At 42.1% G+C, this 14,719-nt stretch overlaps 1 protein-coding gene across 3 annotated transcripts in view; it reads right to left on the reverse strand.

Moving 5' to 3' along the window:
* Positions 1-2,397: 2,397 nt before the first annotated feature.
* The window catches only part of TEX30 (testis expressed 30), a 151,373-nt gene continuing 139,051 nt past the window's right edge, over positions 2,398-14,719 (reverse strand). For 2 of the 3 annotated variants that reach the window (XM_073569491.1, XM_073569490.1), the window contains 4 exons: positions 11,785-12,021; positions 5,775-5,826; positions 3,932-4,134; positions 2,398-3,211 (listed from right to left, as the gene is read on the reverse strand). In XM_073569491.1, the coding sequence (XP_073425592.1) occupies positions 3,038-3,211; positions 3,932-4,134; positions 5,775-5,826; positions 11,785-12,021 (666 nt within the window). In that variant the 3' untranslated portion in view covers positions 2,398-3,037. The remainder of the gene's footprint in view (positions 3,212-3,931; positions 4,135-5,774; positions 5,827-11,784; positions 12,022-14,719) is intronic. The other variant, XM_073569492.1, reaches the window with a different exon arrangement.

Genomic DNA, 14,719 nt, shown 5'->3' on the forward strand with positions numbered 1-14,719 from the left:
CAAGACCCTGAACTGAAAATGCCTGTCCTGTTTTTTTATAAACAGGGTTACCCTTAGGAATTTCTGGTCTCATGGGTAGTATGTATCTTTCAGGTCCAGCACACTCATGTAACAATCTGTAAACAGAAATTTTATAGCAGATTTTATTGACTTTGTTTCAAAAGAGTTTGTATATCAGGAATTTGTTTAGCGTCTTCAAATTGATGATGGTTTTGATGGTGCCATTTTGCTTCTTCTTCAAGAAAGGGGATGGGGGCAGAATCCCCTTTATAACTTTTCCACTGGTACTTCTATGAGAACCTGCTTCTGAACTAGAGCCAAAGCCTCTGCTTCCAGGGCTATTTGTTCTTTCCCGAGGAGGGATGTTACTGTGAATGTTTGAGGATGAACAGCATAAAATTTCACTATACCTGGATTCCATCCATTGGATGAAATTCTTGCCCAAGCAGGGAGGAAAAGGGAAAACCTTCCCCCTACCCTGAGAATGGCATCACTGGGAAGACTATCTACTACTGAGGAAGGACCTATAAACATGAATTCTCAATTTTTTCCAGTTTTGTCTTTCATGAGTAAGGCTGCTTAGCCGAAAGGCATTGGTCAGTGGCAATTTTCTGAATTTTACCACATATGTCTCTTGGATTTCCAATCTCTTTCATACTGAATGCTGAAGCCTTTGCCTTGCTCCAGTCCATCCGCACGGAACTTTACATCTACATTCCTATAATGTATTCAGCTGACTTTTCTTTCTTATTTTTTCATAATGTAGGTGTAGAGACCCTGAATACAGTGATGTCACTTACTAGGCTGTGTCTTGCTGTTTCAATACAATCAATATTTTATCCGCAGGAGATAATCACTACAAGTCTAACCATGCCACAAGCACTGATTAACAGCTGTCTCTCACTATACAATGTACACAGACATTTTCTAATCAGTGGTGTGGAAAGGTAACAAAGCTCAACAACTATGCTCTGCTAGATCAGCAAAAGAGAAAACTGTGACTCGATCATAACTGGTGCACCAAGTAAACTAAGCGATACATCACCGGAATCAGGGTCTCTGTCCCTGCCTTGTGTGTCTGTCATATTAAATAGCAAAAACCTGCTTACAGATACCCTTTAGGCACTAATGATGCACTGTGTGGCCATTTCTGGGACTCACATATTAGGCAACTTCAGTAAGGAGTAGAAGAGGTAGATAAGTTGCCTTAGAGTACGTTTGTACCAAAAAGACTTGTGTGAGTGCTGTCCATGGAAAAAAACTGACCTCACCCATACAAACACTTTGACCAATGATATACAGTTGAGCTGTTCGGGTGAGTTTTTTTCACGTGATCAGAATGTCCACGTAAAAACAAAAAACGCAATATGAGCTAGTGTCTTCTGTATTTTAGATAGGGCTCACCTATTGAAGTCTAAGGGTGTGCAAAAAAAAAAAAATAGATCCCATATGGATCATCTAATTATTATGGATATATTGCAATTCACAACATAAAAGATGGTCCACTATCAAACACAGGTTCCTGTCACTTTTTTCTGGATGAAAATTGAATGATTTTATTTTTATACGGTTGTGTGAACTTAGGCTAGTTTCACACTAGCGTATGGAGGAGCTGCGGAGGGATGTGGACTTCCTCCGTTTAAGCTCCGCCCACGGCCGCACCTCCTCGGGTCAGCTCCGTCGGCATGCAGCCTGCGTACCCTATCTTTAGCATTAGGTATGTAGGCTGTGCCGATGTATGCGGATGCCTCCGCATGCGTCGTTTTGACGGTAAGGCGACATGCACCGAACGCAACGTGTTGCATTTTGGTGCGGTAGCCGCACCGTCAAAACGGCACATGCTGAGGCATCCGCATACCTTGGCACTGCCTGCATACCTAATGCTAACGATAGGGTACGCAGGAAGCATGCCAACGGAGGCGGAGCTGACCCGAGGAGGTGCAGCCGTGGGCGGAGCTGACCAGAGGAAGTCTGCATCCCTCCGCAGATCCTCCATACACTAGTGTGAAACTAGCCTTAGACTTTTACTTCTTTTGGAGTAGCGACACAATTGGACATTTTTAAAAATCACTTAAGAAGGGAAGCAAGGTCTCTACAGTTTTGGAAGGCAAATGTTGGGAAAGGGTGACCTCATTCACTAGATAGAGTGGAGTTTGGGAACCTGCAGCTATTGTACATTTATTACATATATATTCAATGTGCAATAAATGTCTCAGAAGGTAAAACTTTTTGGGGGGATTGGATCAGTCTCACCTTGCGGCCCTCAGACCAGAAATGGCTGTGCATCTCTATTTTAGACACGGCAATCGTATGATCTATTACAACAGCTCTTGGCATTGGAAATGGTTAACCTCTAAATTATTTATGGAACTGAAAAAATGCAACATTGTCGAAAACCACATTGTAAAGAAATTTATTAGGAAAAGTAAATTCAACCTTATAATAACAGACAAAATAGGGGAAAAGAGAACTCTATATGAAACAGTCATTGTGTCTGCCAACTAGGACTGCAAGAATACCTGCAGCCACAGATAGTGACATTTTTGGACATGATGATCTATCACTCTGGGTGGGGGTCGGCAGCACTGTGTCCAAAAGACAGAAGTTAAAGCTTTAGAGGAAATGTGTCATCAGAAAATGCCATATTTAAATCTTTTTTGTGTTTCAGGTATTTTTGCCAATTTTTGATATCACTATAAAAAAAAAAAAAATAATAATCTTGTAATTTTCACAATGTGAAAATTGCAAAATTTTTCATTTTTAATACAAATTGTGCTATAAAAACATTTAAAAAATGCATTTAAAAGACATCTTAAAACTATGAAATTTTCTGATTTCACATTTCTTTTTAACATGCATGACACCACTGTAAATGAAGACGTAACATCACATATATTAGAACAGTACCAACATTTTTCAGAAATAATCCCAACTAGCTACACAAATCTCTGAGCTGAAAGACTACCCGTTCTATCATCCGAGGAGGGCCCATGCGCCCCATCAGTGCTGCGAATGTTGATAGGAATGTTCATCATGATCACGCCGTTTCTGATTTCAATGTTTGCTGAATCCACACTAAAGTTTCTTGATTCACTTCTGATAACACGTCTTCCAATGTTTTCCCCTTCGCTGTCAGTCCATGATTTGCATTTTCAACCCAGTGGATCTTTACAGGAGCTTTGATTTTCCTGACTAAATTTGTCATCAAGGTCTGAAGCATGGAGACAAAAATTAAAGTGACAAAATGGCTGTCATCACGCCCGATTTCATGATTTCATCTTCTCACTCGACAAGTAATGGTGATGGAAGTCACATATTAACATGCATAGACAAACATTTATATACAGTACAATAAAAACTAACAGTCCTAAAAGTAGATGTTCCATGAACAATTGCCTTTTCTAGGAACATGTTTGTAGTCCCAGACGAGCAATAGAGTAAACGAGTTTTCCAGGAAAGGCAACTGTTCAGCAGGTCAGATTCCTGATCAATCAATCCAACTTCAGGGGCCATGTATGAGCACGGACATTTGCCATTTTTCCTCCGAGCCTATGTGTCAATAAAGAGTGCCACTTAAGGCCTCATTCAGAAGTCTGATTTTTCTTACAGACTTCAGCTTGCACAAAAAATTTGCAACATTTCCAGGTGTTTTACATTAGAAAACTGTCAAAAACACCTTGGGGAATAGGGTTCATAGTCTATGCTATGTGAGAACATGGCCTTGTCATATACTTGTTTGGGCGACTAGGATTTCTGAACATTAATAAATATAACAAAGTTTCATTCATTTAGATCTACTAAAGACTTAGTCACATCAAATCATCACAACAGGTACACTTAAGGTCAAGGCAGACATTTTAATGACCAAAGCTCTAACAATAGGAGACAGATCTTCAAGAGATGGGAGAACTGAAAAATCACCACTTCTTACCTTGTCGCACATCTCATCTGCTGAGCCAGAGATGAACAAGGCTGGTTTTGTTATCAGTAATAGATCTTCATCTCGTAGCTTGCTTTTTGCCTTGGGAGGGTGCAGGGGATATGACAGACAGATCAGCCCTTGGATGAAGCTGTCATCTTGTTCACTAGCCGTTCTCATTAGAGAGGTGGCAGCACGAGAGCCCATAGACCGTCCTGTTTAAGAGCAATAATATCGCGTTCTACACTTCAAATGTTAGCACGTTAACGTTCTATGCTCAGGCAGTTTACTCTTGCCTGCTATACTTACATACTATACTTCCTTTTAGCAAAAGCAGAGAAAAAGGCATAAAGATGCAGCAAATAAATCACCAACTAAAAACCACAATATAAATAAAAAAAGAGAAATTAATCCAGCTCACCGCACTGCCTTGCTGGTAGGATCCAGATCCTGCGCACGGATTTGACTAGGCAGTCAATCAATAATAGGAAAGAAAAAAGAGGTTCCAGCGCCAGGAATGGAAACTTAAAAATCCATTTTATTGTGCCATTGCATATTAAAATTCCAGCAGGTACAGCATATCTGTCGGATGACTACAGAACAACGCGTTTCGACGCCTCAGGTCTTAATCATGTTCTGAACATGATTAAGACCTGAGGCGTCGAAACGCGTTGTTCTGTAGTCATCCGACAGATATGCTGTACCTGCTGGAATTTTAATATGCAATGGCACAATAAAATGGATTTTTAAGTTTCCATTCCTGGCGCTGGAACCTCTTTTTTCTTTCCTAAAAACCACAATAGGTATCACATGGTGTAATAACGTTGTAATATCTAGTAATCAATAGAGGCGTGCAGAGTGCGGCCGCAGAAGTTTACATTGCAATGAGCTGGCTGCCATGGAGTACCAACGTGGCCGGTGAATCTTTATGTTCAGCTCATGCCGATTATGCTAATTAGCCCATGTGCAGCCCCTCTACACTTTGAGCCATCTCAGCCAGTCAGAAACTTTACTAAAGCTCTCCTTTTTTTCTGACGTCCAACTAAAGGAAGTAGTCGGGGCTGTAGAGACGGTAAGCCAAAATTACCACTCCTCAGCACTCACTCACTACTGACGCTAGTCACTTCTCATGGCCAAACCGTGAGCCAGAATGGTCAAAAAGTCCAAGGTCAGAAGCCAGGAGGATACATCTTAAACAGAAGGAAGAGACCAAAGCATTGTCAGGTCACATTCTGAAGTCAGAGTACAGGGAGGATGACGGATCAGAGCTGAAGGGGTTAAACAGGCGGATGGTCTGAACAATGTCCAAGGTCAGGCAGCAGATCACGCCTATAGATCTCAAGGCACAGGAGAACAAACCTCACAAGCTGAAATGTAGGAGTGGCAGAGTTCTGGGAAATACAGCTCAGTTAAGTAGCACGACAATTTAAATAAATAATGAACACTTGGAGACAACCGACGCCTCACAGGTTAAGATTGGATAGTCAAGCTGTCAATCCACAGACTGACAGCTCAGCACGCCCCTGTACCAGATTGAATGGCCAAGCTGTCAGTAACTGTATCCCAGACACACTGAGGAGTGGAACCGTGACAGCATGTACATAGAGTGCAAATTAATCTCAACTAACAGCCTAGATCATAAATAAATCAGACATTTATAGGCCATTTCATAACTTTCCCAAATTCTTAAGAAAAAAAATACAGCACATCCTGCATTGTACTACTGTATCCAATTATATATTTTAGGAGACAGTCGATTTTATGCCGACTCCAACTCCACCAATTCGACACCAATTTCACAACTCCAACTCCCTGGCTTGAGTATGAAAAGACTACTTCTAGTAACAGAACTCACCTGCAAGAAAGGCGCCAGCAACTCTATATTCTTCATTAGACTTTACATAGGTCTAGAATGAGTGAACAGAAAAGTTATTTCAGAATAAAGCAGTGTATTTTTCTGAGTACTATATATGGCTTGTAGGCGGCCGAATGAGAAGATACTAGACAGAGTGTAGATCTCTCCCAGAAACTTAAGCTAGGCGAGATATTAAAACAGGGTAATACTGGTTGGTGCAGCAGGTTAGGTGCTGAGCCGTTTTATTTATGATAGTTCCGGGCCGAGTTTTATTGGAGTGATGAGGAGGATTTAGTGATGGGACTCACCACTACTGCTTCAGTATGGGTTTTGCTGAGGCTTAGCCAGCTCAGCTGAGAGAGGTAGTCTCATTACTGACACAGAAAAGGCTGAAGGAAAAGCTTCAGGGTGTCACAACTTCCGGACTGACATGATGTGTTCCTTAGTTGCTGGAGAGCCAAGCTCCCATTCATGCCTAGTAGCGTAAGTCAGCGGTATGGTATGTTAGTTAGCGCCTAACCGGGCAAGTATTTGTTGCTTATGGTTTCTTTACCGTTTGTTAACTTTGTGGCTGAATATAAAGCCCCACGCTTTCTTTATATGGACTGGGTCAGCCTATGTCACTGCCACGATGCCCTAGCATGTTACATGATTACAAATCTTGACCATCCCTTGAAAGTTCTTATAGATTTGTTGATGTCTAGATGGTAAATCTGCCTAGCTATGCATTTACCTTTCCCCTTCACTCAGACTCAGGCCTCATTCACACATGCAGCAGCGTTTGTAAACCAAAGTTCCAACAAGATCCAAAACCTAAAAAAGGTACAAATCTTTGTATTGTACTTTTTTTCGCCAGATTTTACACAAGGGACAATGCTGAAATTTATGAGATCATCCACAAATTAGTTAGGATATTTAAATGGGCTGTACCTGCTGAGAGCAGAGTAGCCCTACGCCACAACTGTATTTAAAAAAAAAGATACATTTTTGTTCAAGCCAAAATTAACCAAAATTTTGCAAATTTTTGCCATTTTTCTACCATCCTTTTTTTAGCTGATAGTGTTTTGGTAGCATTTGGTAAGACAAATATATATATTTATGCCATAGAAATGCTTGCGGAAATTGACATCAGCAATTTTGGTTTGTGGCGCATAGATTTGTCTCATTTTGGGCAGCCTATTAAAGAGGTTTTCCCACTTTTGATTGAAGTAGGGGGTGGATGTGTAGTACCCAGCCGCGACCAATAGACAGTTGACAAGAGTTGTGGTGTGCAGCTTTGCAACTCGGCACATCTGTTTGGCCCTGGGAACAGCTCATCAGTGGGGATGCCAAGATTCACACCCCCGGCAACCTTTAGGCTGTGTGCACACGCTGCGGATTAGGTGCGGATTCATCCGCGCGGATTTTGTAAAATCCGCAGTTGAAACCGCAGGTCAAAAGACCTGCGGTTTTACCTGCGGATTGCTCTGCGGTTTTTCATGTCCTCAATGGAGGAGATGGCAAACCGCAGGAGAATCCGCAGAAAGAATTGACATGTCAATTCTTTCTGCGGATTGAAAACCGCAGATAATCCGCGCGGAAAATTCCGCACCGTCTGCACTGCGGTTTTTGATTCCCATAGGGAATCATGGTACTGTACACCGCAGCAAAAACTGCTGCGGGTCCGCAGCGGCCAAAACCGCTGCGGAACCGCAGCAAAATCCGCAGCGTGTGCACACAGCCTGAATCAATAGATCTTAATCAATAGATCTTGGAATAAAAGTTCGACAATTAGATTTGTTGAAAAAAATGTTCCTATTCTGAGATAGTCATAAATATGCCCCTCTTAGGCAGTTTTATGTGCTATGTCTCACCATCCAGAGCTTCTCCAGTTCACAGTCTGGCTGGGGGTGGTTAGCAGAAGTCACATGATAAGTGAGTATACAGATGAACCAGCAGTGGTTTGAAGCTGTTGCTTTCTGAGGTAACACAGGAATATTTCTGCCTCGTCATCAGGCCTGAGAGCTCCTCATAAATCAAAATCAATGATGTAGGAGATCTAGCTGCCACTGAGTTTGTCACTGACTTTTATTTATGATAAGCTCAGCTATTAATTAGAGGGTGGCAGAAACACTTGCTATTCTGATAAAACAGAGAAATGTGTTACCTTGGAAAGCAGCAGTGAGTCCTGTTTTGTTTGTATACACACTTATCATAAGTGATTTATTCTTTCCCCCCGTACCGCGGTCAGGAGCTGTGGTTTGTGTCGATCATGAAGTGGAGCAGCTCTGCATGAATGGTCACAGCCATTACAGAGATTAGCAGGGGCCCACTGATAAGATTATCTCTGCACAGGAATATTTTTTGTAGCCCATTCAATTTTGGAACATATTATTATAAACTCAATTAGTTAATCAATTAAAATGAACTTTGTTCATGGCACAACACCTTTAAAGGGAACCTGGCAGCAGGATTGTGTACAGTAACCTACACATACTGTCAGGTTGGCACCGTTATACTGATTAAAATGATACCTTGGTTGATAAAATCCATCTTGTAGTTGTTGTTTCATCTTTATTTTCAGTTTTGAGTTAATGATATGCTCGTGTTTTAGGGCAGCCTGTGGGGGGGGTCTTTATGTGGTGCTCTGCTTAGCTATTCATACTGATGGCTTATGACGGGTCACTGATCCCTCAGTGACCTGTTCCCTATTTGACATACTGAATATTAGAGGTATTGAAAAAAATAATCACCTTCAGCAGGCAGGCGCCTGTGCTGCAGCAGGATCATATGTATAATGTGGATTTAATTATTTTATCTGCTGGTACAAATAGATTCAGGAAAAAAATAGTCTCAAAATTGCGTCAACCGATCTGATAGATGCTACTGCGCAGGTGGCGACATCTTGCTAGAGAAAAAAAAAAGTTAAACAGACATGACAGAATGGAGACTGCATGGGTTATCTAGGAAAGTGTGTTGGAGCTGCAGCCTGTTCAGTGTGAACTACTGTGCTCGGAGTTAAGCGCTTCTCTTTGGCGCTGGAAGCTGCTGGAGCTTGGGCTGAAGAAGATACCATGACTGGTGGGATCGTGCCTCTTCTGTGTATGAAGTCTGCGCTGGCAAAAAGGACTGTAATCAATTTTGGTGAGCCCACACTTAAATATGTGCCCTGCTAAATAAACTGTTTATTTGCTGTGATACCTTGGTGCCCAGAAGAGGTTGATTTTAGTTTTGATTCCCTTGGAGTTTTATGAAAGCAATAAAACTGCAGATGTTTGGACCTGTGTGAATGCTACCTAATGCATACCTGAGAATCAATCCCTACATCTGCTACATTCAAGTGATGTCCAGGATATCTCCTGCTTGTCTGTGGTTTCCAGTAACCTTGCTACCTGTCAGTGGAGGACTTTACCTGCTTCCAGCACCCCTTTAAGACTTTCTGTTTGCCTCTACAGGTCCACCTGTGGCTTCCAGTTAGTCATCTAGCTATTTCCAGCTTGCTACACCTGCCTGCTGCACTGACGTCCGTGTACTCACCCGGATCTTGGTCTTACAGAATTCACCTCACCTTGTAAGCCAGCTTTGTGTAACCTCTTTAAAATCCACAAATTACGTCTTTATTTCATTTCAGGTAAAATAAGAAGCACACAGGCAGACATAAAGATGAGGTAAGATAAAGCTATGCATTTTGAATTTGGACATTCGCCAACTTTTGATTGAAATAGGGGGTGGATGTGTAGTACCCAGCCGCGACCAATAGACAGTTGACAAAGTTGTGGTGTGCAGCTTTGCAACTCGGCACATCTGTTTGGCCCTGGGAACAGCTCATCGGTGGGGATGCCAAGATTCACACGCCCGGCAATCATGTTTTGACTACGTATCATAAAGATAGGCCATCAATAGAAATGTCCCAGACAACCACCTTAAAGTTAGAAAACATAAATTAGCCAGTGCACCTATGTACAAAGTGAATGGACATCTGAGCATATACTTTGGGTCCTGTACCGTAAATACAGTGACTTGCGAAAGTATTCAGCCCCCTGGAACTTTTCAGCCTTTTCCCACATATCATGCTTCAAACATAAAGATACCAAATGTAAATTTTTGGTGAAGAAACAACAACAAGTGGAACACAATTGTGAAGTTGAACGAAATTTATTGGTTATTTTAAATTTTTGTGGAAAGTCAAAAACTGAAAAGTGGGGCGTGCAATATTATTCGGCCCCTTTACTTTCAGTGCAGCAAACTCACTCCAGAAGTTCATTGTGGATCTCTGAATGATCCAATTTTGTCCTAAGGCCTGTTTCACACATCCGTTTGTGTCCATCAGTCAAAATCCGCCGTTTTGCAAAAAAAACGGATCCGCCATTTTTCTTGGCGGATCCGTTTTTTTTTCCCATTGACTTTCATTATCGGCGGATCTTGACGGATGGTCATCCGTTGGATCCGTTTTTTTACGGATCCGCCAAAATTTTGGCATCCGCTGACATGACAGGACGGGCAATGCAACGTTTTTTTGTCTGTCCGGATCCGCATTTGTCACTGCGTATGCCCGGAAGCATTGCTTTTGCCGGAAATTTAACCCTAAATCCGTTCTGGCGGCTGGTAAAAATCTCTCTCTCTCTCTCACAGGCCTAAGTGACTAAGGATGATAAATATAATCCACCTGTGTGTAATCAAGTCTCCATATAAATGCACCTGCTCTGTGATAGTCTCAGGGTTCTGTTTGAAACACAGAGAGCATCATGAAGACCAAGGAACACAACAGGCAGGTCCGTGATACTGTTGCGGAGAAGTTTAAAGCAGGATTTGGATACAAAATGATTTCCAAAACTTTAAACATCCCAAGGAGCACTGTGCAAGCGATCATATTGAAATGGAAAAAGTATCATACCACTGCAAATCTACCAAGGCCCGGCCGTCCCTCTAAACTTTCATCTCAAACAAGGAGAAGACTGATCAGAGATGCAGCCAAGAGGCCCATGATCACTCTGGATGAACTGCAGAGATCTACAGCTGAGGTGGGACAGTCTGTCAATTGGACAACAATCAGTCAAACACTGCACAAATCTGGCCTTTATGGAAGAGTGGCAAGAAGAAAGCCATTTCTCAAAGATATCCATAAAAAGTGTTGTTTAAAGTTTGCAACAAGCCACCTGGGAGACACACCAAACATGTGGAAGAAGGTGCTCTGGTCTGATGAAACCAAAAATCGAACTTTTTGGCAACAATGCCAAACGATATGTTTGGCGTAAAAGCAAAACAGCTCATCACGCTGAACACACCATCCCCACTGTCAAACATGGTGGTGGCAGCATCATGGTTTGGGCCTGTTTTTCTTCAGCAGGGACAGGGAAGATGGTTGAAATTGATGGGGAGATGGATAGAGCTAAATACAGGACCATTCTTGAAGAAAACCTGTTGGAGTCTGCAAAAGACTTGAGACTGAGATGGAGATTTGTCTTCCAACAAGACAATGATCCCAAACATAAAGCAAAATCTACAATTGAATGGTTCACAATTAAATGTACCAGGTGTTAGAATGGCCAAGTCAAAGTCCAGACCTGAATCCAATCGAGAATCTGTGGAAAGAGCTGAAAACTGCTGTTCACAAACGAGCTCCATCACACCTCACTGAGCTCGAGCTGTTTGCCAAGGAAGAATGGGCAAGAATTTCAGTCTCTCAATGTACAAAACTGATAGAGACATACCCCAAGCTACTTGCAGCTGTAATCGCAGCAAAAAGTGGCGCAACAAAGTATTAAGTTAAAGGGGCCGAATAATATTACACGCCCCACTTTTCCGTTTTTGACTTTCCACAAAAATTTAAAATAAACCAATACATTTTGTTCAACTTCACAATTGTGTCCCACTTGTTGTTAATTCTTCACCAAAAATTTACATTTGGTATCTTTATGTTTAAAGCATGACATGTGGGAAAAGGTTGAAAAGTTACAGGGGGCCGAATACTTTTGGAAGGCACTGTATGCTATATATGTCAAATAAGAAACCCTGATATTCATGTACATACCAACACTGCATTGTAAGCTTTTGTTCTCAACACTAAATTAAGTCCTTTACAGGTAAATCTCAGACACAGCAATCCATGCGAAGCGAGGTAACTTGCCAAAGACACCAGATGTGAGAAATTCATGTCCCCTCCGGCGCCATGTGTCAGTATAACACCATATCTCACTCCCCTGCAGTCTCTAGGTAGAGAAAGTATTGCATCTAGGTATTTATCACCAAACGGTATGGTAATGCTCTCCTGAAAAACACAAACATTCATCAGTATGCACTAAATAATTAACATTAACATGATCGCACCCCAACAGTATAAAGTAATACAAAATTACACCCAATATATCACTGTAAAAAGGGACCGATAGTAATGTAAAATGTGATCCTGCTGCGTAATGATGCATGCCAACCTAGGATGCTTCAGTCATACACTATAAGGGCTCATACTCACTTGCGAGAGACATTGATTTCACAGACCATGAGTAATGGACCTGGCAATGGGTCTCCTGACTCGAATTCAGCGGCCTCAATAAGCATACATCTTGTACTCACCCCGCAGATGTGAGAATACAGTCTAAAGAGTTATTCCCAAAATAGCTAATAACCCCTGATCGCTGGAGGTCCAACTGTTTAGACTCCCCCCAGCGATACCGATAACAGAAATAGCAGAACTCTGCAATCTATGTCAGTCCCACAGATAATGACTGGAGCAGAGGTCAAGCATGCGCATCTCCACTCCATTCAAGACAGGTCTCTGCAGCGCCTTCTCCTTGGGACCTTGGGATTGCGATGGTCCCAGCATGTGGACCTCCAGCGATCAACAAGTTATCCACCAATCTTTTTAATTTCTTTATATAGTGCCATCACATTCCACAGCGCTTTACAGACATTATTACTTCTGTCCCCATTGGGGCTCACACTAAATTCCCTATCAGTATGTCTTTGACATGTGGGAGGAAACCCAAACAGCCACAACTCCACCGCGCTGCAATCTTAAGGGTAAAGGGAGAGCGTGCTGTTTGGGGAATCAAATCATGTTTAACCCCTTACCTACAATGGACGTAATATTCCGTCCATGTGACCCTGGACCTAATTACCATGGACGGAATATTACGTCCCAGCGATCAGCGGCGTCCACGTGGTGAGCGCCGCTGATCGCGGCCGGGTATCAGCTGATTATCACAGCTGACACCCGGCACAATGTGTCAGGGGCGGCCACGGACCGCCCCCGACACGTTAACCCCTTGAACACCGCGATCAAACGCAATCGCGGTGTACCGGGGGTTAAAGGGAAGCATCGGCAGGGAGGGGGCTCCCTCCTTGCTTCCCTGAGCCCCCCACGGCAGCGCAGTGTGCAGCGCTGCTGCGGGGGTCTCTTTCCCTACAGGCCCCCGGATCCAAGATGGCGACGGGGGCCTTCGGGGGCCTGTAGGGAGCTGACTTCCTCACTGCCTGCAAAGTGCAGGCATGAGGAAGTCTGCAGAACTGCCTGTGACAGATTGCTGATCTGTCACAGTGATCTGTGATGTGACAGATCAGCGATCTGTCACAGGACAGTGATGTCCCACCTGGGACAAGGTAATAAAGTAAAAAAAAAAAAAAAGGGTTAAAAATAATTTAAAAAAAAAAAAAAAAAAAAAAAAAAAAAATCGCTAAATAAATTAGTAAAAAAAAAAAAAAATATTCCCCAATAAATCCATTTTTTTAAAATAAAAAAAAAAAACAATAAAAGTACACATATTTGGTATCGCCGCGTCCATAGCGACCCGCCCTATAAAACTGTCCCATTAGTTAACCCCTTTAGCGAACCCCTTAAAAAATAAAAAACGAAGCAAAAAATAATGATTTATTATCATACCACCGAACAAAAAGTGCAATAACGCGCGATCAAAAAGACGCATATAAATATCCATGGTACCGCTGAAAACGTCATCTTGTCCCGCAAAAAACAAGCCGCTATACAGCGTCATCCGTAAAAAAATAAAAAAAAGTTATAATACAAAAATAATTATTTTTTATATAAAATTGTTTTCATTGCAAAAAACCGACAAAACATAAAAAAACGACCTAAATGAGGTATTGCTGTAACCGTACCGACCCGAAGAATAAAACCGCTTTATCAATTTTACCGCACGCGGAACGGTGTAAACGCACCCCCCCCCCCCCCAAAAGAAATTCATGAAACGCTGGTTTTTGTTCATTCTGCGTCCCAAAAATTGGAATAAAAAGCGATCAAAAAATGTCACGTGCCCGAAAATGGTACCAATGAAAACGTCAACTCGTCCCGCAAAAAATAAGACCTCACATGACTCGGTGGGTCAAAATATGGAAAAATTATAGCTCACAATATGTGGTGATGCAAAAACTATTTTTACAATAAAAAGCGTCTTTTAGCGTCTGACAGCAGCCAAACATAAAAACCGCCATAAATAGTAAATCAAACCCCCCGTTATCACCCCCTTAGTTAGGGAAAAATAATAAAACTAAAAGAAAATGTATTTATTTCCATTTTCCCATTAGGGCTAGGGTTAGGGGTGTGTTGGGGTTAGGGTTGGAGTTATAATTGGGGGGTTTCCACTGTTTGGGCACATCAGGTGCTCTCCAAAGGCAACATGGCATCTGATCTCAATTCCAGCCAATTCTGCGTTGAAAAAGTCAAATGGTGCTTCTTCCCTTCCAAGCTCTGCCATGCGCCCAAACAGTGGTTTACCCCCACATATGGGGTATCGGCCTACTCAGGACAAATTACAAAACAACTTTTGGGGTCCAATTTCTCCTGTTACCCTTAGGAAAATAAAAAAATTGGGGGCAAAAATATCATTTTTGCGGAAAAAAATGATATTTTCACGCCCGGTCGTTATAAACTTCTGTGAAGCACTGGGGGGTTCAAAGTGCTCACAACACACATCTAGATAAGTTCATTAGGGGGTCTAGTTTCCAAAATG

Source organism: Dendrobates tinctorius, unplaced genomic scaffold, assembly GCF_039654945.1.
Source record: "Dendrobates tinctorius isolate UK_male_01 unplaced genomic scaffold, ASM3965494v1 ptg000026l, whole genome shotgun sequence".
Taxonomy (NCBI): domain Eukaryota; kingdom Metazoa; phylum Chordata; class Amphibia; order Anura; family Dendrobatidae; genus Dendrobates; species Dendrobates tinctorius.